This window comes from Schistocerca nitens, chromosome 3 (genome assembly GCF_023898315.1).
Source record: "Schistocerca nitens isolate TAMUIC-IGC-003100 chromosome 3, iqSchNite1.1, whole genome shotgun sequence".
In the NCBI taxonomy this organism is placed as follows: Eukaryota; Metazoa; Arthropoda; class Insecta; order Orthoptera; family Acrididae; genus Schistocerca; species Schistocerca nitens.
In genome coordinates this window covers 905,666,542-905,690,471 of record NC_064616.1, presented here as the reverse complement: position 1 = coordinate 905,690,471, position 23,930 = coordinate 905,666,542, and the positions used below count along the sequence as shown (strand labels likewise).

Genomic DNA, 23,930 nt, shown 5'->3' with positions numbered 1-23,930 from the left:
TCGAAAAGTGTTCATCCATTAGAATTTTATAGAACCGACTGTCTAGTCGATGTCTGTCTCTGAAGTCTTGTATTCGACAGGAAGAGACTGTCTGTCACTTTCATCAATATCCAGCCATACACGGTACTCAGTGTCATTCTCATTCGTTAACTTGTGTTTTAATTCCACTAACGCAAACCATTGCAATAAAATGTCATTCCATCAGGCTACTCATCTTGCCAACAGTAAACATGCGTCTATCACATTTTGCTAGAGGTTTCTTTCTATCTTATTACCATAAAGTTAATGTTTCGCTTTTACTCCCTGCCTACTTGAGCGATTAGCTTCCAATTGTTTGTTGGCAGTGATGCATCATTTCTTGTAATTTCGTTTGACAAGTATTGGTTCTCTCCCGAGTTTTGACTGCCTAAGTTAAGGCTAAGCTCTTTTACGAAACACCCCAGACGTTCCGGCAGCAGCATGACAACTTCGCGCTCTTGTTACACCCCTCCCATGAAATACTGAAAAATTATAGGTTTACCTTTGAGAATAAGTCTTTCATTTTGCAGGTGACCGCACTCAGTTGTGAAGCTTCCGTCAGATTAGAGCTTCGGCCGAGCCGGTACCCCAGGCAGGACCGTGTCCTTCCCAGGGCGACTGAGGTGACTCACGTCCCATCTCAAAGTTTTAAGAATAAGTCCTTTCATTACATAGTGAATCTTTCTGTAACTTGAGTTTGTTGAATATTTCTGCCACGCTCTCAAGCTCACGGAAGAACTCTATGACACGTCCCTCTACTTTCCTCTGAAAGTTTTCTACCTTTCCCGTTAGTAAAATTTGTTAGTGGTCCCAGACTGATATAAATACTCAAAAACTGATCTGATGTTTGTTTTTTAAGCGATTGCCTTCGTGGATGAACTAAACTTGCTTAAAGTTGTTCCACTGGGTCTCACTGTAAGTAAATACACTCCTGGAAATTGAAATAAGAACACCGTGAATTCATTGTCCCAGGAAGGGGAAACTTTATTGACACATTCCTGGGGTCAGATACATCACATGATCACACTGACAGAACCACAGGCACATAGACACAGGCAACAGAGCATGCACAATGTCGGCACTAGTACAGTGTATATCCACCTTTCGCAGCAATGCAGGCTGCTATTCTCCCATGGAGACGATCGTAGGGATGCTGGATGTAGTCCTGTGGAACGGCTTGCCATGCCATTTCCACCTGGCACCTCAGTTGGACCAGCGTTCGTGCTGGACGTGCAGACCGCGTGAGACGACGCTTCATCCAGTCCCAAACATGCTCAATGGGGGACAGATCCGGAGATCTTGCTGGCCAGGGTAGTTGACTTACACCTTCTAGAGCACGTTGGGTGGCACGGGATACATGCGGACGTGCATTGTCCTGTTGGAACAGCACGTTCCCTTGCCGGTCTAGGAATGGTAGAACGATGGGTTCGATGACGGTTTGGATGTACCGTGCACTATTCCGTGTCCCCTCGACGATCACCAGTGGTGTACGGCCAGTGTAGGATATCGCTCCCCACACCATGATGCCGGGTGTTGGCCCTGTGTGCCTCGGTCGTATGCAGTCCTGATTGTGGCGCTCACCTGCACGGCGCCAAACACGCATACGACCATCATTGGCACCAAGGCAGAAGCGACTCTCATCGCTGAAGACGACACGTCTCCATTCGTCCCTCCATTCACGCCTGTCGCGACACCACTGGAGGCGGGCTGCACGATGTTGGGGCGTGAGCGGAAGACGGCCTAACGGTGTGCGGGACCGTAGCCCAGCTTCATGGAGACGGTTGCGAATGGTCCTCGCCGATACCCCAGGAGCAACAGTGTCCCTAATTTGCTGGGAAGTGGCGGTGCGGTCCCCTACGGCACTGCGTAGGATCCTACGGTCTTGGCGTGCATCCGTGCGTCGCTGCGGTCCGGTCCCAGGTCGACGGACACGTGCACCTTCCGCCGACCACTGGCGACAACATCGATGTACTGTGGAGACCTCACGCCCCACGTGTTGAGCAATTCGGCGGTACGTCCACCCGGCCTCCCGCATGCCCACTATACGCCCTCGCTCAAAGTCCGTCAGCTGCACATACTGTTCACGTCCACGCTGTCGCGGCATGCTACCAGTGTTAAAGACTGCGATGGAGCTCCGTATGCCACGGCAAACTGGCTGACACTGACGGCGGCGGTGCACAAATGCTGCGCAGCTAGCGCCATTCGACGGCCAACACCGCGGTTCCTGGTGTGTCCGCTGTGCCGTGCGTGTGATCATTGCTTGTACAGCCCTCTCGCAGTGTCCGGAGCAAGTATGGTGGGTCTGACACACCGGTGTCAATGTGTTCTTTTATCCATTTCCAGGAGTGTATGTACAAATATTCCGCCTTAAACCACCTTGGCTAGGCAATTCTAGATATTTGTTGTTTTACTGCTTGTAATGATTGATTTGTGATGGCACGGTTCAAACATCAGTATCTTCGACTATTTACACACAAACCTCTACATTTGTTTATGTTCAGTACTGGTTATATGTCGGTCTTCGTGTGTTTCGAAACTAGTTCACAATTATGCGGCCTCCCTTCAACCTCACCTAGTACCTGGTCTGAAATTCGGTAAAAGAGTATTTTGTTTACATAGTTTCAGCCAAGAACCGTACCAAAAGTTTTTCAGAAATTGGAGGTCGGAAAGCATCTATGTCTGCACCTACCTGCATTGTCCAAAATAACGAAGTGCACTTGTGGCATTCATATAAATTTTCACAAAGGAACGTTTGGCTCTTCGAAAATATAATTACAACGAATGTAATATGATTCCATTTCCGGATTGGGAAGGAGATCCTGGTCCCCGGCACGAATCCGCCCGGCGGACTTGTGTCGAGGTCCGGTGAGCCGGCCAGTCTATGGATGTTTTCTAGGCGGTCGCCCGGCGGACTTGTGTCGAGGTCCGGTGAGCCGGCCAGTCTATGGATGTTTTCTAGGCGGTTTTCCATCTGCCTAGGCGAATGCGGTTCCCCTTATTCTGCCTCAGCTACACTATGTCGGCGATTGCTGTGTAAGTTCTCCACGTACGCGTACACCACCATTACTCTACCACGCGAACATAGGGGTTACACTCGTCTGGTGTGAGACGTTCCCTGAGGGGTCCACCGCGGGCCGAACCGCACAATAACCCTGGGTTCGGTGTGGGGCGGCGGAGGGGTGAAGTGGACTGCGGTAGTCGTCGTGGCGTTGTGGACCACTGGGGCTGCGGGTCGTTTCTAGGCCCCCGGTTAACATACAATACAATATGATTCCATTGTTTTCATCCGCTTGTGGCAAATACTAATTATAACTTATGTGCATATTTCAAGTCTTGAGGTCTATTAACCATGGTATCCTCAAGGCCTTCAGGGAATTTGGACACTGCTTCAGTATTTTATTCCTCCCTGAATATACACATCATCATAGAAAGCTTTTGTTGTTAGGAAGATCACCTCTTTAATCTTGCGCCCTGATGAAACATTACAAAATCAAGGAAACGAATAGCACGAAGTATGTTTTCAAACTTGAAAAGAATAAAACTGTGGCTGTGTCAGAGATAATTTTTATAACATGAATAATTAAAATTCTGTGATGGGGTGATATATTTTAACACCAAATATCGTGTTTTCAAGTAACAACTTCCTTATTTATCTAATTTCAAGAGACTAAATTTTGATTGGAATTAAACAGTATTACCAGATAGCTACTATATCTCCTATAAATAGTTAATTTCACGGATTTGCTGCATACAAATAAGTAATCCGAAACGTCCTGTTGTGTACTCTGAGTTTTGCCCTCTGTGAAAGGTAGAGGACGGTGGTATGGGAATAAGCGACTTACTGGCATTGTAACGAAGTCCCACTTCCACATCCTAGTATCAAAAACATGTTATGCTTTCCTGCCTCACCAAAATGATGTCCCTTGCGTTTCTAGCTACAAGTCACGATAATATTACTTTTAAAATAACCACTATATGTTTCTCTTATACAATTTTTGTATCGTGATGAATGTCACACTGTGTTATTTATGCCCCGATGTGCGTCACGTAGGTAAAATTTAAGTACTATGTCATCAAAATTACTAACGGTTGTCGTTATTAAAGACACGGTGCATGATTAAAAACATTTGATTCACTTAAGATGAAGTCAGAAACAAATTGTCCATCAATTCTCGTGCGTCTGTGATAGATATACGTCTGTAACAATCAAGAACCCGACTGTCAGTCAAATTCAAACTTGCTTCCTTACAACCTTCTTTTTTTAATTGTCTTCACCATTCTTACTTTGATATTCTGTGTATACTCATAAATGCTATTCTACACTCTTCGGCCGGCCGCGGTGGTCTAGCGGTTCTGGCGCTGCAGTCCGGAACCGCGGGACTGCTACGGTCGCAGGTTCGAATCCTGCCTCGGGCATGGGTGTGTGTGATGTCCTTAGGTTAGTTAGGTTTAAGTAGTTCTAAGTTCTAGGGGACTTATGACCTAAGATGTTGAGTCCCATAGTGCTCAGAGCCATTTTTTTCTACACTCTTCTTGTAGAGATCGCTTTCTATTTTTGTTACTTAATAAACCTTTATAAATAAAAGTTCCTCCAAATCTCAAGTTGTTCTCTAAGTACCTCACGAATCTTGTAATTCTAAATGGATTGGACGTGGAATGACAGTCGGAGAGAATCACATACAACACCCATTACAGAAGCTTCGTATTTTCATTTTCAATTTTTTTGTGATTTTTTGATTGTATTTCCTTACTAAAAATTGATTTTCTTGTGCTTTCATATGTATTTCACCATCATCAACCAAAACATTACGACCACTTGCTTAGTAACGAGGTGGGCCACCCTTGGAACGCAATACAGCTGCGATGTTGCTTGGCTTGGTTTCGACAAGTCCATGGTAGTTTTCCAGAAGTACATGGTACCAGATATCTGTGCACAGAAAATTACTGGACGGTGGTTTGTGAATGCGGGTCAGGTGCTCTCTAGGGTCCCAGATGTTTTCCACCGTGTTCAGATCAGGCAAATCTGGTGGACAAGACATCAAACGAGTACACTATCATGCCCTTCAGATCACTGTAGAACGATGCTGGCCTTTTGACAGGGACAGTTATCCTGCTAAAAGATGCCATAACCGTCGGGCAAGACATTGGCCTAGAAGTGATTCAAGTGTTCCAAAGAAATGTTGATGTAGTCCACAGCTGTCATGGTACCTTCGATTACTACCGCAGATCCCATGGCAGTCCAAATGAATGACCACCATAGCATAATACTGTCCCAGTCGACCTACGTCCTTGGCGTGGTGAATGTTCCGATTCACCTGACGAGGCAACAGGTTACCATTGATCCACAGTCCAACCTCAAATGATTCAAATGGCTCTGAGCACTATGGGACTTAACATCTGAGGCCATCAGTCCCGTAGAACTTAGAACTACGTAGACCTAACTAACCTAAGGACATCACACACATCCATTTCCGAGGCGGGATTCGAACCTGCGACAGTAGCGGTCGCGCGGTTCCAGACTGAAGCGCCTAGAACCGCTCGGCCACGCTGGCCGGCAGTCCAATCTCGATGATCCCGTGCCCACTGCGGTCGTAACTGACGATGTCGTTGATTCAATATGTGAAGAGGCAGGGGTGGTATGGTGCGGAGCCCGATGTTCAACAACGTGCGGTGAACGGTGCATGCACCACCACTTGTCACATCTGCCACAGATCGCCGCCTATCCTGCTTCAGAGAGCGGGCAAGCCTTCGACCTCCACGTACTGTACTGAAGTGTGGTCGTTCAACAGCTTGTCTCCTGCTTGTAGTTCCAGCATCTTTCCACTACTTTCTATGCATCCCTACGGCAGTGGAACGCGAACAGCCGACCAATTTCGTCTGTTCCAAGTAGATCGTTCTGAGGCGTTGTGCAATAAAAATGTGCCCATCGCCGAAGTTGCTGATGTCAGTGGATTTTACCCCATTTCTGGCCCGTATCGCGGATAGAATGGTTTCCTATTATATACACAATCTGATCAGAAGTATCCAGACACCTATTAGTGGACACTAGTATGGGGTTTGTCCACCCTTCGCCTTTATGGCGGCTTTAGCCCTGCTGGGAGCACTTTTAGTGAGGTGTGTATATCTCTATGGATGAATGGCAGCCACTTCCTCCTCAAGAACCGAAACGAGAGAAAATGGTTCAAATGCTGAGCACTATGGGACTTTACTTCTGAGTTCATCAGTACCCTAGAACTTAGAAATACTTAAACCTAACTAACCTAGGGACATCACACACATCCATGCCCGAGGCAGGATTCGAACCTGCGACCGTAGCGGTCGCGCGGTTCCAGACTGAAGCGCCTAGAACCACTCGGCCACTCCGGTCGGTGAAACAAGAGAAGATACTGATGTTGGACCCTGGGCTATGAAACAAAGTCGACTCTTTAATTCATCTCAAAGGTCTTTCATTGGGTTCAGGTCTGGACTGTGGGAAGGCCTGTCCATTTCAGGGATGTTGCAGTCCCCAAACCTTTGCCTCACAGATTCTACATTATGACAGGGTGCTTTCTCATGCTGATACAAACAGTTATAAAAAAATGGCTCTGAGCACTATGGGACTCAACTGCTGTGGTCATCAGTCCCCTAGAACTTAGAACTACTTAAACCTAACTAACCTAAGGACATCACACACATCCATGCCCGAGGCAGGATTCGAACCTGCGACCGCAGCAGTCGCACGGTTCCGGACTGCGCGCCTAGAACAGCGAGACCACCGCGGCCGGCAAACAGTTATAGTCTTCGAAATTTTCCTCTACTGTACGCAATATAAAATGTGTTCATATCCTTACACACTTAGCGTTTTCTAAAGCACAATAGGGAGATCACACCCTAACCAAGAAAAACATTCAAATGCCGTAAAACCATGCAATGATACAGGGCGTTTTGCTGTATCACTTATAGCAGCAACGACATACGTTAAATGTCTCTCTGAATTTATTAAGTGTTACGTAACAAAGACAGTGTTTATACGAATTACGTTAATTTTTTGAAGAGCTGAAAAGTGTATATTTATTTGTTTCTTATGGCTCCTAAGGGGCGCACCAGCTAAGTGGCAGCCGAAGGATCTTCAAGCTTGCCTGGAATGCTGACGTCATCTGACGCGAACTTCAGAGGCCCTACCGCCGCGCGCGAGGAGATGCCGGAAGCTTCCCATAGAGGCTATGGCCTATGATCTTTAAATAGTGTGAGTTTGAAAACGAAAAATAAAATGTTGTAAGTTAAGTACTATGACAGCCACGTTTGCCGATACATGCATGTAAAACTACTTAGGTAGCAGTGGTCTGTATATAGTGCTGTGAAAGGAAACAGAACGTGACTTCGGAAAAGAAGATAAAAGAGTTTGTAGAATTAATTAATTTTCGAGAATGCTGGATCTAATTTATTTATACTGAAATGTTATTAGAGCTTATGAATATGGGGGTGATATTTTCTGAATGAAAAGATAAAACCAATCCGACGCTGAAGAAAGATGCTACTTAATCTCTGACGTAGCGAAATCACGGAAGGTGGTAATGAATTGTGAATACTGAAAACTTTGGTGAGCATATAACATATCACTTAAAAGTAATCGGTTTATTTATTATTCAAGAAACGTCTAAAGTGATCAAGCATTGTAAAAAACGGTTCAAATGGCTCTGAGCACTATGGGACTCAACTGCTGTGGTCATAAGTCCCCTAGAACTTAGAACTACTTAAACCTAACTAACCTAAGGACAGCACACAACACCCAGCCATCACGAGGCAGAGAAAATCCCTGACCCCGCCGGGAATCGAACCCGGGAACCCGGGCGTGGGAAGCGAGAACGCTACCGCACGACCACGAGATGCGGGCCAAGAATTGTACATATTAATTTTTCATGCTTGAGAATTTTTAATACGCCAGCCAGAGATAATTCCACTCACTGATATTGGTGTAAACAGCAACCGTTGGTCGGCATTGCAACCGAAATAAAGTGAGTATATGTGTGGTTAGGCGTGATCTCTGAAAATAAGGTAGCGAGGTAGCGGAATTTAGTTGTGCAAACGTGGTACACAAGATACGCTTGGCAAGAAGATTACGTAAGCTATCGTTCCCTACTATTTCTATAAAGTGATTGCGACGTAACCGCTTTGAAATAATATCTCAGTGGCGTCTAGTGTGACAGGACGTCCACAGTATCTCAGTGATGACCCTGGAACCGATGGAAATTGTGGGCATCAGAAAGATATAAGAGAATGTCTTTGGCGAAAACCAAGACATACGAAACAGGAAGACACGTCCTGAAGAAAGAAGACACCCGAAAGAAAAGTGAGGCTAGTAAGAGACGAAGAGAAAGCAGTTAACGGTAGCTCAAGAAGAGTCCTTTTAAGGGAGTAGAAAGCGATTTTCTTTGCATTGGTGGAGGTTCTGGGTCGGCGGGTCGAGCGTTCTGCAACATCGACCTGTCGCCCACGCTACGGGATGGTGCCGTAGCAACTTACCGCTGACGCAGAACTACTCGCATCGTGACGCAGAGAAACTCGCAGCTGACGCAGTACAGCAAGGCAGTCGACGCACATCGCCGCTTAGAAACACTACTAACAGACGCCCTCGCAACGACCCACCCCAACGTTGACAATAAATAGATGCGGCGAGTCAGATTCATAGCTCGAACGTTGATTAATATCCCTTACATTATGTACGTGACTCTGGTGTCAATGTTTAAATTGCTATTGAGGGCAAACTACATCAACAGACCTTACAAAACTTAGCTAGCAGGGTTAAGTGTTATGCTATCATCAGAAGTTAATCGTTTGGTGAGTCATAAATTGCGGGAAATGAACAATCGCTTAGCTGCTAGAAATGAGATACTGGATATATGCAAGAAATGAATAATCGAATAGTGAAATAGCAGGGAAGCACGTAAATCTTGATATGTCTTGTTACCTTGTGTCAGATGAAATGGATAAAAGTTTGTGGAAAGAATTACGTTTTACAGATAACACTAAAATACCAAAAGATATGGAAACATTTAATCATGATGATGCAATACACCCAAAAGTATTTTTAAAGGAACTTACGGGTACATTTCCCAGCTCTTGGAATGATGAGAGAAAGATTCAGTTTGTTATGTAACAATTAGAGGGGCTGAGAAATGGGGAATGCGTCACAAATAGAAGTTTACTATATGGAAAGAATTTTGTAGATTATTTAGAAAAACGTATTGGTCTGAGTGTGAACAGGAGGATATTGCCAGTGTCTATTAAAGTACTAATGGTAACATGGTAAGAAAAGGAAAAAGAATGTTTTTAAGTATCGTGGGTTTCACAAACCTAAAAGAAAAGGAGACGTGAAGTGGTATCTAGAATCTCAGATCAGAAGAAAAAGAGAACAGGTAAAAAGGTTCCGGGTTTTTAGAAAACTTAAGAAAAAATTACCAGTGCCGGCCATAGAGGTAAAGGAAGTGGACGAGTCAGCCAGTTTGTGATAGATCTTGGCTAATGCACTTCTGCAAGGGAAGAATGTAAGAAAGTAACGTCAAGAAGAGTAGACGATGATGCAGATGCCGGAATAATTTATAGTTTCGCTGGGAGACAATACCCTCATTAATAATAATGCGAATTATCAATGTGTACGATCTCCAACCTAGGCGTGGAACTACAGTAATAGAGTCTAGTTTAAGCAAAGTAACTCGTTGTACCTAGTTCATTTGCAAATAGTATGGTCAAAGAGCATTACGCTATGTTACAGATACCCAGAGATGTAATTAAAATCACGCTCTTCCGGTAACGAGTGTATGTATTTTAGTGGCTAAGTGGAGAAAAAGTTTGTCACTGTGGTCTGATATGGATATTAGTTGTGGGAATGCCGCAGATAAGCGATTCGCTTGAGTACTATCTTGCTGAAGCAAGGAGGCTGAGACATTAAGTGTGTGAACAGTGGTCAAATAATTGACCCTGGATCAATTAAATGTGGTAAATTAATTTACTATAAACTTGTAACATAGGTAGATAAGTCCACCAAGAATAATGAGAGACCCTACGTGCTATTAGTTAAAACAGAAAGAAGCAAGCATTAGTAGTCATTAAGGAGAAGACGATATCGAGGCGTACTAACCAAATTATTAATATAGTTATCCCGCCCAAAAGGTACATTAAGAATTTTCAATGGACCACTCCACTAACCAAATAAAAAGCTAATGGGAATGTGAAAAATAGAAACATATAATTTAACCCCTAAAACCGTAGGCATCTTGCAACGATTTCCGAGAAACCAAATTGTTTGACTGTAAATGTTATGAGGAGCAACTAGCTTGTGGTGTAAGTTAACAGTATACACGTAACCGCTTTAATGAGGCAGCAGAAATGCAACAAAAATACTTTTCGTATAGCTCAAAAGTCTGACATCCTAATAGCGGTAGAATTGCGAAACAAATTATATATAGTATTTCATTATCAATTAATAATGTAAGATACGGTTTTGCAAACTGTATTAAGGAAGGGATTACAATAGAAAAGTAAACCCATTGACCGAACTGTATAACTAAAACAGGTACAGTAAGCAAAATACCAAGATGTGTTTAGGAAATATACTAGTTTATGCCAGGTGAATGTTGAGCCTGGAATGAATATAGATCCAAGTCCCAATATTATTTCACAGAAGTGATACTATGAAGTTTAATGTAATTTTACTGAGTCATACACATAAGTGCTTCATAAAAACAGCACAACAAAGTAATTACTCTAACTAACAAAAAAATGACGGATCAGATCAACCTGTTTAGCTTAGATGCAATGAAACAACAGGGGATGAAATTGTCTTTTACTTAATTTAAGAATAAAAAAAGTGACAAATCTTCGTCGCGTCGTAAAATATACATTCGTTTTTAGCGTATGAAACTACAGTTATTCAGAGAATATGAGATTAGGAATGTTAGCAACAAGTCCGACGAAAAGAAATGGTTAGAAACTATTGATGTATAGCTGAAAAGATGAAGTTTCCACATGACGAAACTGTAAATGAGAGCTAGTCCAACACATTTAATGTGATGCAAGCGTAGACGGTTAAATGGTATTTTACACAAAGAGGTCATTGTCCAAGACGGAATGGAAATTCTAATCACGTTAGTAATTTTATTAAGGAGTTAAAACAGATACAGCCACACGTCGTTGCGCTGAGGCTGGACTGGTGTGATGATACATGGTGTTCTACACAATGAGTTATCGCAGCGACGACATAAGGTAAGTGTCCACCTGAGTGTACTAATTTTAAGTATTATGTAAGAAAGAAAATATTTGTACGAATTGTGTTAATTTTTTTGAACTACAAATGTGCGTATTTGTGCGTTTCTTACGTTTCATGAGAGGCGCAGTTGCTCAACGGCAGCCGGAGGGATCTTCGATCTTGCCCGGAATGTTGACGTCACCGGACGTAAACTTCAGAGACGAGGCCACCGTACGCAAGAAAATGTAGAAAGCTTCCCTGAGACGCTATGGGATATGTTATTTAAACAGTATAAACATGTTTCAATACGAAAAATAAAATATGTAAGTTCAGTTGTACGACAGCCACGCTCGCTGATGTGTGTGTGAAATTACTTACGTGGCAGTAGTCTCAGTGTAGAGTTAGGAAATAAAACAGACTGCGTTTTGTAAAAGATATGAGAGATTGTGGAATTAATTATTTTTGGAAAATGTTGAGTCTAACTTATTTATACTAAAATGTAACTGGAGGTCATGAAAAGGGCTGAGATTTTCTGAATGAAAATTTAAAATCCATTATGATGCTGTACGAAGGTACAACTTAATCTCTTACTTAGCGAAATCACGAAAGATGGTTATGAACTGTGAATACTGAAAATTTCGGTGAGCATAGAATATATCACTGAAAAGTAATCGGTTTATCTATTATTCAAGAATTGTCTAAAGTGATCAAGATTTACGCATACTAATTTTCCACACTTGAGAATTTTTAATACTCCAGCCATAGACAATTGCACAGGCTGATCTTGGTGTTAACAGCAATAGTTGGTCGGCATAGTAACCGAAATAAAGTGATAGAGAGAATCTCTGATTCAACTCAGTTAATTATACTTGGAAGGTAATTTCTGAAGAATGAATACCATTCTGTGCCCACAATTCGACCTCCATAGCGGAATGTACCTGTCTAAATAATAATCCTACTTATCTTCGAATATACAGGCTGAAGCAAATAAAAGTGCTCTGGATGAGTGAATGTACACTGCTGGCCACCGTAAATGCAACACCAAGAAAGACAAGAGGTAGCACAACAAGATTTATTTTGTAGATAACATGTTGACCAAGTATCAAATGATTACGTTTACAGACGTCTGTGACATGTGGTTCCTGCCAGAATCAGTAGCCAGAGTAGCCGCCATTGTTGGAGATCACCGCTGCCACACGTCTCGGCATTGAGTCAAAGAGACGTTGGATGTGTTCCTGGGGTACAGCAGCCCAAGCAGCTTCCACACGTTGCCAAAGATCATCTGGTGTGGCAGCTGGGGATGTAATCTGGGTCACTCGTTGAGCAACCATGGACCACATGTTTTCTATCGGCGAAAGATCCGGAGAGCGAGCCGGCCAGGGAAGCAATTCAATCTGGTTATTGACGAAGAACCTTTGGACAATGCGTGCCACGTGTGGTCGCGCATTATCCTGTTGAAATATGGCTGTGGCCGAGCCCTGAAGGTAAGGAAGGACAACTGGCTCCAGCACCTCGGATATGTAGCGCCGGCTATTTAAAGTACCGGCAATGCGTACTAGAGGCGTGCGAGAGTAATATCCAATACCGCCCCATACCATAATACCCGGTGCAAGACCAGTGTGGCGGTGCATAATGCAGCTGTCCAGCATCCTCTCTCCACGGTGCCTCCACACTCGAATCCGACCATCGTGGTGCTGCAGACAGAAGCGTGTCTCGTCAGTAAAGACAACGTCATTCCATTCTGCCGTCCACATCCGTCTGTCATCACACCATTGGCGACGGAGACGTCTGTGGTTCTGCGTCAATGGTAGACGAAGCAATGGACGTCTTGCGGACAGACCACTATGCTGTAAACGGCGTCGAATGGTACGCGCAGACACTGGATGATGCGTTACAGACGCAATGTGCTGTGCTATGGTTCGGGATGTCACTGAGCGATCCGTCACTGCCATGCGCACAATTTGCCTATCAGCACGTGCAGTGGTGCACCGAGGTGAATGCGATCGACCACGTCGGTCCGTCGTACCCTCCTGCATCCAACGGTCACATATCCGCATTACAGTTGTTTGGTTTCGTCCAACACGACTAGCGATTTCTCTGTATGATAATCCACAATCTCGGTAAGTCACTATCCTTCCTCTGTCGAACTCGGATACTTGATCAAAAGATGTTCGCTGTTGTCTACGAGGCATAACTGATCGTCTTGTGAAACAACCACAAGGTAAACACACGTGCCGAACGTACACTCGTCGAAATCGCCAAGCCTTAAATGGCGCTATGAGGTGGCGCCACAGGCGCGCGTGATGTGCGTCTGCGCTGAAATTCTAATCAGTTGCATATCTCATCGCTGCAAACCCATAGTGTAAATTTCTCTTGATTCGGATGCTTCCTTCAGGGTGTTGCATTTACGGTGTATGTATACAGCCACACCCCTTGATGCATCCACTAGTTCTACGTTCTAGGGGGCTAATGACCTCAGCAGTTGAGTCCCATAGTGCTCAGAGCCATTTGATGCATGCACCCGCCACGTGATCAACTCCGGTCAAAGCATTGTGCAGGCTGTATCGGTGTGAGTGGAGCGGTGCGATGCGAAGTGGACGATGGTACTCACAGTGGAGACGTGGGTGATAGTTGTGGAAAGTTACGTGACAACAAAGTCGTGGAAACGGTGTGATCAGTTGTTTGTTGAGAAGTTTAATGGTGTCGAAGTGCCAGCAAACAGCGCCAATGCAATGCTTAGTCCGAAAATGGCGTCAGACAGGACCAGTTTTGAACAAGTCAAAAAAACATTCCGAAACGTGCGCACACACAAGAAAATGTGGCTCGAGTTCACCAGAAACAGCTTTAGAGTCCTACCAAATCAACGAGACGCCTGTCGAAAGCGAGCGGCATATCACGTCGGTCATGCGAACGAATACTCCACCTGGACCTGCACATGCATCCCTACCGAGTATCTGTCGTTCATGCATTAAAACCAGCAGATACTACTCAGCGCCTCCGGTTTTGTGCGTGTGGTTTCACCTGAGTGGTTATGTCAACTTACAGAATCACAGGTTCTGGGTAGCCGAGAATCCGTATAACTTCCATGAAACATCGTTGCACGATGAGAAGGTTGGGTTTGTTGTGCAGTGACTGCACGCCACATTATTGGTCCCAGCTTCTTTCATTAGACGCTGCCTTCGATGCGTTACATCGCCAATATTTTGAAACCATTTTTGGCCGCATTAGCGGAGGAGGAGAAGGCCTACTGTTTCTTCCAATAGGATGGAGCAACTGCCCTTACAGTCGGCCGAACTATTGGGCACATTTACACAGTCTTCACGCCTGACAGAGGTGATAGCAGAGGTCAGTCTTGTTGAGGCCCTAGCTGGCCACCCATATCACCCGATCTGTCAGTGTGCGATTACTTTGTGTGGGGAGCCCTCAAGTCTAAGGTGTATCGCAACAACCCTCGTAATTTTCAGGAACTGCAGCAGAACATTTCGGATGAGACTGTAGCAGTTCCAGCAGGCCAGCTTCGATCCGTTTTCAGCGACTTGCTGACCAGGGCCCAAAAGTGACAAGAGATGGGTGATGGTCACTTTCAAAACCTGCTATAGTCAGGTTACTACTGTATTTCCTTTCCTCTGCTGTAGTTCTTTGTACCCTGGAACTCTGTTCTCCTGGCCACTTTTATTTGCCCCATCCTGAATATCTGTGGTTAGGCGTGACCTCTGGAAGGAAGGTAGCGGAACAGAGTTTTGCAAACGAGCTACGTAAAATACGCTCGGCCAGAAGATTACATAAACTGGTGTTCCCTAGTAACATTATAAAGTGATTGCGACGTAATCACTCTGAGGTAATATCTCAGTGGCGACCAAAGTGACAGGACGTCAATAAATACCTCAGCTAACTCTGCCGTACTTTACTGTTGGCACTACACATGATAGCAGGCAACATTCTCCAAGCATTCACAAAACCGTAATCCTTCCATCGGATTACCACAGGCTGTAGCGTGATTCATCACTCCAAATCCCTCGTTTCCAGTCACCGTTGTCCAGTGGTGGCGCTCTTTACACCACCTCCAGATTTGCTTGAAACTGACTACAGAAATGTGTGGCTTATGAGAAGTTGCTCGAGCATTAATCCCTTTTTTTTAACTTCCTAAAAATAAACATTGTGCTTAGGTCGACTGCTGGTTGCACTTTGGAATTCAGGAGTAATTTCTTCCGTTGGTTTCATGCGATTTCTTATCTGTCTAATACACTACTGGCCATTAAATTTGCTACACCACGAAGATGACGTGTTACAGACGCGAAATTTAACCGACAGGAAGAAGATGCTGTGATATGCAAATTATTAGCTTTTCAGAGCATTCGCACAAGGTTGGTGCCGGTGGCGACACCTACAACGTGCTGACATGAGGAAAGTTTCCAACCGATTTCTCATACACAAACAGCAGTTGACCGGCGATGCCTGGTGAAACGTTGTTGTGATGCCTCGTGTAAGGAGGAGAAATGTGTACCATCACGTTTCCGACTTTGATATAGGTCGGATTGTAGCCTATCGCGATTGCGGTTTATCGTATCGCGACATTGCTGCTCGCGTTGGTCGAGATCCAATGACTGTTAGCAGAATATGGAATCGGTGGGTTCAGGAGGGTAATACGGAACGCCATGCTGGATCCCAACGGCCTCGTACCACTAGCAGTCGAGATGACAGGCATCTTATCCACATGGCTGTAACGGATCGTGCAGCCACGTCTCGATCCCTGAGTCAACAGATGGGGACGTTTGCAAGACAACAACCATCTGCACTAACAGTTCGACAGCGTTTGCAGCAGTACAGACTATCAGCTCGGAGACCATGGCTGCGGTTACCCTTGACGCTGCATCACAGACAGGAGCGCCTGCGTGTATTCGTCACCGCCATACTGGCGTATCACCCGGCGTGATGGTATGGGGTGCCATTGGTTACACGTCTCGGTCACCTCTTGTTCGCATTGACGGCACTTTGAACAGTGGACGTTACATTTCAGATGTGTTACGACCCGTGGCTCTACCCTTCATTCGATCACTGCGAAAACCTACATTTCAGCAGGATAATGCACGACCTCATGTTACAGGTCCTGTACGGGCCTTTCTGGATACAGAAAATGTTCGACTGCCGCCCTGGCCAGAACATTCTCCAGATCTCTCACCAATTGAAAACGTCTGGTCAATGGTGGCCAAGCAACTGGCTCGTCACAACACGCCAGTCACTACTCTTGATGAATTGTGGTATCGTGTTGAAGCTGCATGGGCAGCTGTACCTGTACACGCCATCCAAGTTCTGACTCAATGCCCAGGCGTATCAAGGCCGTTATTACGGCCAGAGGTGGTTGTTCTGGGTACTGATTTCTCAGGATCTATGCACCCAAACTGCGTGAAAATGTAATCACATGTCAGTTGTAGTATAATATATTTGTCCAATGAATACCCGTTTATCATCTGCCTTTGTTCTTGGTGTAACAATTTTAATGGCCAGTAGTGTACTTGCGGCCCCAGCCGTCAGTACATGAGGTCTGCCTGTACTTGGTTTTGCTGTTGTTCCTTCGCGTTTCCACTTCACAATTACATCAGTAACAGTCGACTTGGGCTGTTTTACAAGGGTTCAAACGTCCGTGATGTATCTGTTACTCAGGTGACGTGCAGCGACTAGTCTACGTTCTGAGTCACTGAGCTCCCACGAGCGGCCTGTTGTGCTGTTACCGCTTCTCTACTGACAACACAATACTACAAGTCTCCTTTTATACTCTTGGGTCCACCTCCCGTCACATCTAGTGGTCAGTTTCGCGTTACGGATGGATGTCAGGATACATTTGATTAGATAATGTATGGACATAACGAAAAACACTACAGGGAGCCGTGCTTGGAACGAACTGACAAACCAATCTCATCTGTGTAGCCATCGAGGAACGAGACTCTCAGCTGTCATTACTAGTAGTTTTCTGATTCATATATTACTAAATATATATGTTACAGCCAACCTGTTTCACCAGCTGCAAAATACAACTACTGCACGGATCCACACATCACGAGCAGCAACGAACGTTGCACTGTGGAGACGTTGAAGCTAAAAGTGTGTGGCCGTCATTTCCGCTGCCTAGCAACATACAGTCCAAGTTCTGTACTTGGGCGAGCGAAAGCCAATCGTATCTCACGAGTGTGCCTATGGCGCGCTGTTGGTCAGGATACCAAAATCGTGGCCGAAAATGAGAAAAATAAAATTGGTAGTGAGCTCATATGCCGGCCTTAATAAAGTTAGCACTATAAATTCCCGCTCATTGAAACAGTCTTCGACATTTCACTGTATGTAAGTTTGGCCGATTAAGTACGTATTATTTTCCTTATGAACCACTTGTATATTATTCTGGTAATAAGCCACATTTGGAATGGCAGCTGCAGTATTTAGTCGTTTGAGCATTTTGTGAAACATTTTTAAAACGTATTCTATTCGGTGCAGATTTCTACAAATATGTTATTAATCGACTTGCAGAGCATAACTGTCTCAACATGAAGGTCTTTTCTACAGATCTGTTACGTATAAACAGTAAAAAAAGTATAAATAAACAAACAAATAAGAAAAACGAAGATCATAAGCTGATAAAAAGTGATGACAATATTATACGAAGTAACCACTACGCGTCAATATCAGTTTTCAGTTCATCCGGTGTCTCAGTCGGTGTTGCAAAGAAATAAATTTTCGTGTTACTAGGAAGTCACCTGTTAAGTAAATTTCGGGTGCTTGTTAGCAACTTGTAACAGACAGTTACCGAAAAAACTGGACGTTCCGCTACAGCGTTTGACTGTACGAGACAAATCATTTCCACAAGCTGAAAGCCACACATCACGTGGCAGTGTGTGAAGCCAATTACTTTAATAGAAGTTCGAAAGCTGTTTGAAAAAAATGGTTCAAATGGCTCTGAGCACTATGGGACTCAACTGCTGTGGTCATAAGTCCCCTAGAACTTAGAACTACTTAAACCTAACTAACCTAAGGACATCACACACATCCATGCCCGAGGCAGGATTCGAACCTGCGACCGTAGCAGTCGCACGGTTCCGGAGAAAGCTGTTTGAGTAGTATGGTATCCTTTTCTGTTGTTGAGAAAATCGAAAAGATGTCATCAGCTCGATCTCAGAGAGAAACTGAAGATCTATTCGATACATCTACATCTACATCCATACTCCGCAAGCCACCTGACGGTGTGTGGCGGAGGGCAGTTTGAGTACCTCTATCGGTTCTCCCTTCTGTTCCAGTCTCGTACTGTTCGTGGAAAGAAAGATTGACGGTATGCCTCTGTTTGCGCTCTAATCTCTCTGATTTTATCCTCATGGTCCCTTCGCGAGATATACGCAGGAGGGAGCAATATACTGCATCACTCCTCGGTGAAGGTATGTTCTCGAAACTTCAACAAAAGCCCGTACCGAGCTACTGATCGTCTCTCCTGCGGAGTCTTCCACTGGAGTTTATCTATCATCTACGTAACGCTTTCGCGATCACTAAATGGTCCTGTAAATGTAGATGTAGATGTAGAAGGGCGCTGCTCTCCGTTGGATCTTCTCTATCTCTTCTATCAACCCTATCTGGTACGGATCCCACACTACTGAGCAGTATTCAAGCAGTGGGTGAACAAGCGTCTGTAAACTACTTCCTTTGTTTTCGGATTGCATTTCCTTAGGATTCTTCCAATGAATCTTAGTCTGGCATCTGCTTTACCGACGATCAACTTTATATGATCATTCCATTTTACATCACTCCTAATGCGTACTCCCAGATAATTTATGGAATTAACTGCTTCCAGTTGCTGACCTGCTATATTGTAGCTAAATGATAAAGGATCTTTCTTTCTATGTATTCGCAGCACATTACACTTGTCTACATCGAGATTCAATAGCCATTCCCTGCACCATGCGTCAATTCGTTGTAGATCCTCCTGCATTTCAGTAAAATTTTCCATTGTTACAACCTCTCGATATACTACAGCATCATCCGCAAAAAGCCTCAGTGAACCTGCGATGTTATCCACAAGGTCATTTATGTATATCGTGAATAGCAACGGTCCTACGACACACCCCTGCGGCACACCTGAAATCACACTTACTTCGGAAGACTTCTCTCCATTGAGAATGACATGCTGCGTTCTGTTATATAGGAACTCTTCAATCCAATCACACAATTGGTCTGATAGTCTATATGCTCTTACTTTGTTCCTTAAACGACTGTGGGAAACTGTATCGAACGCCTTGCGGAAGTGAAGAAACACGGCATCTACCTGGGAACCCGTGTGCATGGCCCTCTGAGTCTCGTGGACGAATAGCGCGAGCTGGGTTTCACACGATCGTCTTTTTCGAAACCCATGCTGATTCCTACAGAGTAGATTTCTAGTCTCCAGAAAAGTCATTATACTCGAACATAATACGTGTTCCAAAATTCTACAACTTATCGACGTTAGAGATATAGGTATATAGTTCTGCACATCTGTTCGACGTCCCTTCTTGAAAACGGGGATGACCTGTGCCCTTTTCCAATCCTTTGGAACGCTACCCTCGTCTAGAGACCTACGGTACACCGCTGCAAGAAGGGGGGCAGGTTCCTTCGCGTACTCTGTGTAAAATCGAACTGGTATACCATCAGGTCCAGCGGCCTTTCCTCTTTTGAGCGATTTTAATTGTTTTTTTATCCCTCTGTCATTTATTTCGATATCTACCAATTTGTCACTTGTGCGACAGTCTAGAGAAGGAACTACAATGCATTCTTCCTCTGTGAAACAGCTTTGGAAAAAGACATTTAGTATTTCGGCCTTTAGTCTGTCATCCTCTGTTTCAGTACCATTTTAGTCACAGAGTGTCTGGACATTTTGTTTTGATCTACCTACTTCTTTGACATAAGACCAAAATTTCTTAGGATTTTCTGCCAAGTCAGTACATAGAACTTTACTTTGGAATTCATTGAACGCCTCTCGCATAGCCCTCCTCACACTACATTTCGCTTCGCGAAATTTTTGTTTGTGTGCAAGGCTTTGGCTATGTTTATGTTTGCTGTGAAGTTCCCTTTGCTTCCGCAGCAGTTTTCTAACTCGGTTGTTGTACCACGGTGGCTCTTTTCCATCTCTTACGATCTTGCTTGGCACATTCTCATCTAATGCATATTGTACGATGGTTTTGAACTTTGTCCACTGATCCTCTACACTATCTGTACTTGAGACAAAACTTGTGTGTTGAGCCGTCAAGTAGTCTGAAATCTGCTTTTTGTCACTTTTGATAAACAGAAAAATCTTCCTACCTTTTTTAATATTGCTATTTACGGCTGAAATCATCGATACAGTAACCGCTTCATGATCGCTGATTCCCTGTTCTGCGTTAACTGTTTCAAATAGTTCGGGTCTGCTTGTCTCCAGAAGGTCTAATATGTAATCGGCACGAGTTGGTTCTCTGTTTAACTGCTCAAGGTAGTTTTCAGATAATGCACTTAAAAAAAGTTCACTGGAAATACGTCAAAAAGCAGGAGGGTTGGGGATCCACGTTGAAGTTAAGTCCAGCTGAGCTATCATACACTGAGAAATGAGTCTCCGAGCTTCAGCAAAATTGTACATTTCCTAGGTTGTAAAAGGCTTTCAATCCTCAAGCCCATTCAGGGAAAAAATAATTAGAAGGATTTAAAATGCAGAATATGCAGATAGACTTGTGGGAAATGAATGTGTGGCTGTTATTTTTGACACCGTATTATGAAGAGGACAATATTAATGATACGGAAATTGACCTAACACAGTGTTTTGATATTCTGTTGGTCATATTGGACTACTTATTTGACTTTTACAGTTTGTATAACAAATTCGTAATTACAATGGTTTGATATCCCAAGATCCCATTTTTCTACAAAGTAATCATGTTTATTTCCGATTTTGTCCACCATATTGGTTCTGCCATTTTGAATTTTTCAACTTTGATATCAGATTCGTTATGAGCAGGGCCGAAACCCTATTACGCCGACATGTGTGGGCAGTGGGACTGACCTCAGAGCCGGAGTTCTGCTGGTGGTGCTGCAGCTTGGACAGCAGCTGCTCCAGGCGGTCGTACTCGTCGCGCAGGCCCCAGATCTCCCGCCGCAGCTGTTCGTTCTCGCGCCTCAGCTTCTTGATATCGTTCTGCCCTGGTGAAAACAGCCGTTGTTACTTGCAATTGTAAGCGTTTGGTTTTTAGTAACTAACCTAAACGACTTTCTACACGAGCAAGGAGAATGGGAAGAATTTGACCCACAGAAAAGCCAGTCATAATGAAAACACGGTCTCGAAGAAATACACTGAGGTGGCAAAATCATGAAGTACCTCCTAATATCGTGCCTGACCTCCTTTTCCCTGGCGCAGTGTAGCAACTTGATGTGACATGGACTCAACAAGCCGCTGGAAGTCCCCTGCAGAAATGCTGACCCGGGCTGCGTCTGTGGCTGTCCATAGTTGCGAAAGTGTTGCCGGTGAAGGATTTTGAACACGAACTGACCTCGCGATTATGTTCCATAAATGTTTGATGGAATTCGTGTCAAGCGATCTGAATGGCTTAATCATTCGCTCTACGAGGTGCGGCTAGAAAAAAACCGGACTGATGCTGGAAAAAACATTTATTTACAATTATTTACAATTTCATGTTATCTCCTTCAATGTACTCTCCTCCTCGGTCTCTACACCGCTCCATACGAATTTTCCACTGTTCATAGCAATGCTGCAGATCATTTTCGGTAAGTCCATACATTACTTCCGTCGCTTTTTCTTTTACTGCTTCAACAGTCTCAAATCTAGTTCCTTTCAAAGCTGACTTGACTTTAGGGAAAAGAAAAAAGTCACAGGGGGCCAAATCAGGTGAGTAGGGTGGATGATCTAAGATGGGAATGTTGTGTTTTGCCAAAAACGTCTTCACTGACAACGCACTGTGAGCTGGGCATTGTCTTGGTGAAGGATCCATGACTTTTTTCTCCACAAATCGTTCCGTTTTCTCCGTACTCGCTCACGTAGGGTAGCCAGGACGCTAAGGTAGTAATGCTGATTCACTGTTTGTCCCTCTGGTACCCAATCAATGTGCACAATCCCTTTGATGTCAAAAAAAAAAAAAAAAAACAATCATCATTGCCTTGAATTTCGATTTTGACATTCGTGCTTTTTTTTGTCGTGGAGAACCAGGAGTTTTCCAATGCATCGATTGGCGTTTAGTTTCGGGATCGTAAGTAAAAAACCACGATTCATCGCAAGTAATAACATTTTGTAAGAAGGTGGGATCACTTTCAATGTTTTCCAGGATGTCAGAACAAATCATTCTTCGGCGTTCCTTCCGTTCAATTGTGAGACACTGTGGAACCACTTTTGAACACACTTTGTTCATGTTGAAACTTTCGTGAAGAATCTGCCTAACACTTTCCTTGTCAACTCCTGTTAACTCAGACAATGCTCTGATTATTAAACGGCGATCTTGTCGAACAAGTTTACCGATTTTTTCAATGTTTGCATCAGTTTTTGCTGACAATGGTCTGCCAGTGCGAGTGTCATCACTGGTGTCTTCGCGGCCATCTTTAAATCGTTTAAACCACTCAAACACTTGTGTTCGCGATAAACAATCATCGCCGTACACTTGTTGTAACATTACAAACGTTTCACTTGCAGATTTTCCTAGTTTGAAACAAAATTTGATGTTAACACGCTGTTCTTTCTGTACACTCAACATTTTCCGACGCACAGACAAAACGTCAACTACTTAAAACAGACGCCACGGGCAGACTGAGTGCAGGAGGCAGATGAAACTCGAGCAGAATGAGATTTTCACTCTGCAGCGGAGTGTGCGCTGATATGAAACTTCCTGGCAGATTAAAACTGTGTGCCCGACGAAAGTTAGCTAACGGATGTGTAAATTAAATATGAATGACATGAGAATTCGGTTCCTGGCACTGGCATCAATTTCTTCCGTAGTCGCCTGCCGCGGTGGCCGTGCGGTTCTAGGCTCTTCAGTCGGGAACCGCGAGACTGCTACGGTCGCAGGTTCGAATCCTGCCTCGGGCATGGATGTGTGTGCTGTCCTTAGATTAGTTAGGTTTAAGTAGTTCTAAGTTCTTGGGGACTGATAACTTCAGATGTTAAGTCCCATAGTGCTCAGAGCCATTTGAACCATTTTTCTTCCGTAGTGGGAGACTGGAACAGGATGAACTCAGCCTCTTGGGACCGACTGATCAGCTACTTGAATGGGAAATGGAGACTTGGAGGTCTGGAAAGCTGATAATGGCTAGGAAAGCGATGTATTGACTCCACGCCCCTCCGTTCAACACCTTGACGTCGTACAGTACACGATTACGAGGATGCCAGTCAACATCGCATGGTCGCCTGGGCCTGCTTGTAGAGTTGCTTTACTGAGACCAGGAAAGAAAAACATAAGACAACCGGAAATAAAGTTATAAACAGTGGCAAAAATAGACCAAAACAAGAGATGAAGCAGCTTTAATTATAGTGACGAAAGTTGGAAATAACCGCAGGTCAGACACAGCAGAACGACATGAACAAAGGGAGAATGCTTTCTTTCTCGCAGCTTGTGCGTAATTACTAAATCCCAGAAAAAGGCATAATGGAATTTCTGCCAGATAAGGATAGAAAGAGAAAGTGAAACGGATGAAGCTCAACAAAACTACTAAC

General features: G+C 44.2%; 1 protein-coding gene across 1 annotated transcript in view; it reads right to left on the bottom strand.

The window, feature by feature from the left end:
- Positions 1-23,930, bottom strand: part of LOC126247963 (retrotransposon-like protein 1) — a 326,384-nt gene that overhangs the window by 144,533 nt on the left and 157,921 nt on the right. Inside the window, exon 2 of the mRNA XM_049948523.1 lies at positions 21,279-21,415. Coding sequence (XP_049804480.1) covers positions 21,279-21,415 — 137 coding nt within the window. The remainder of the gene's footprint in view (positions 1-21,278; positions 21,416-23,930) is intronic.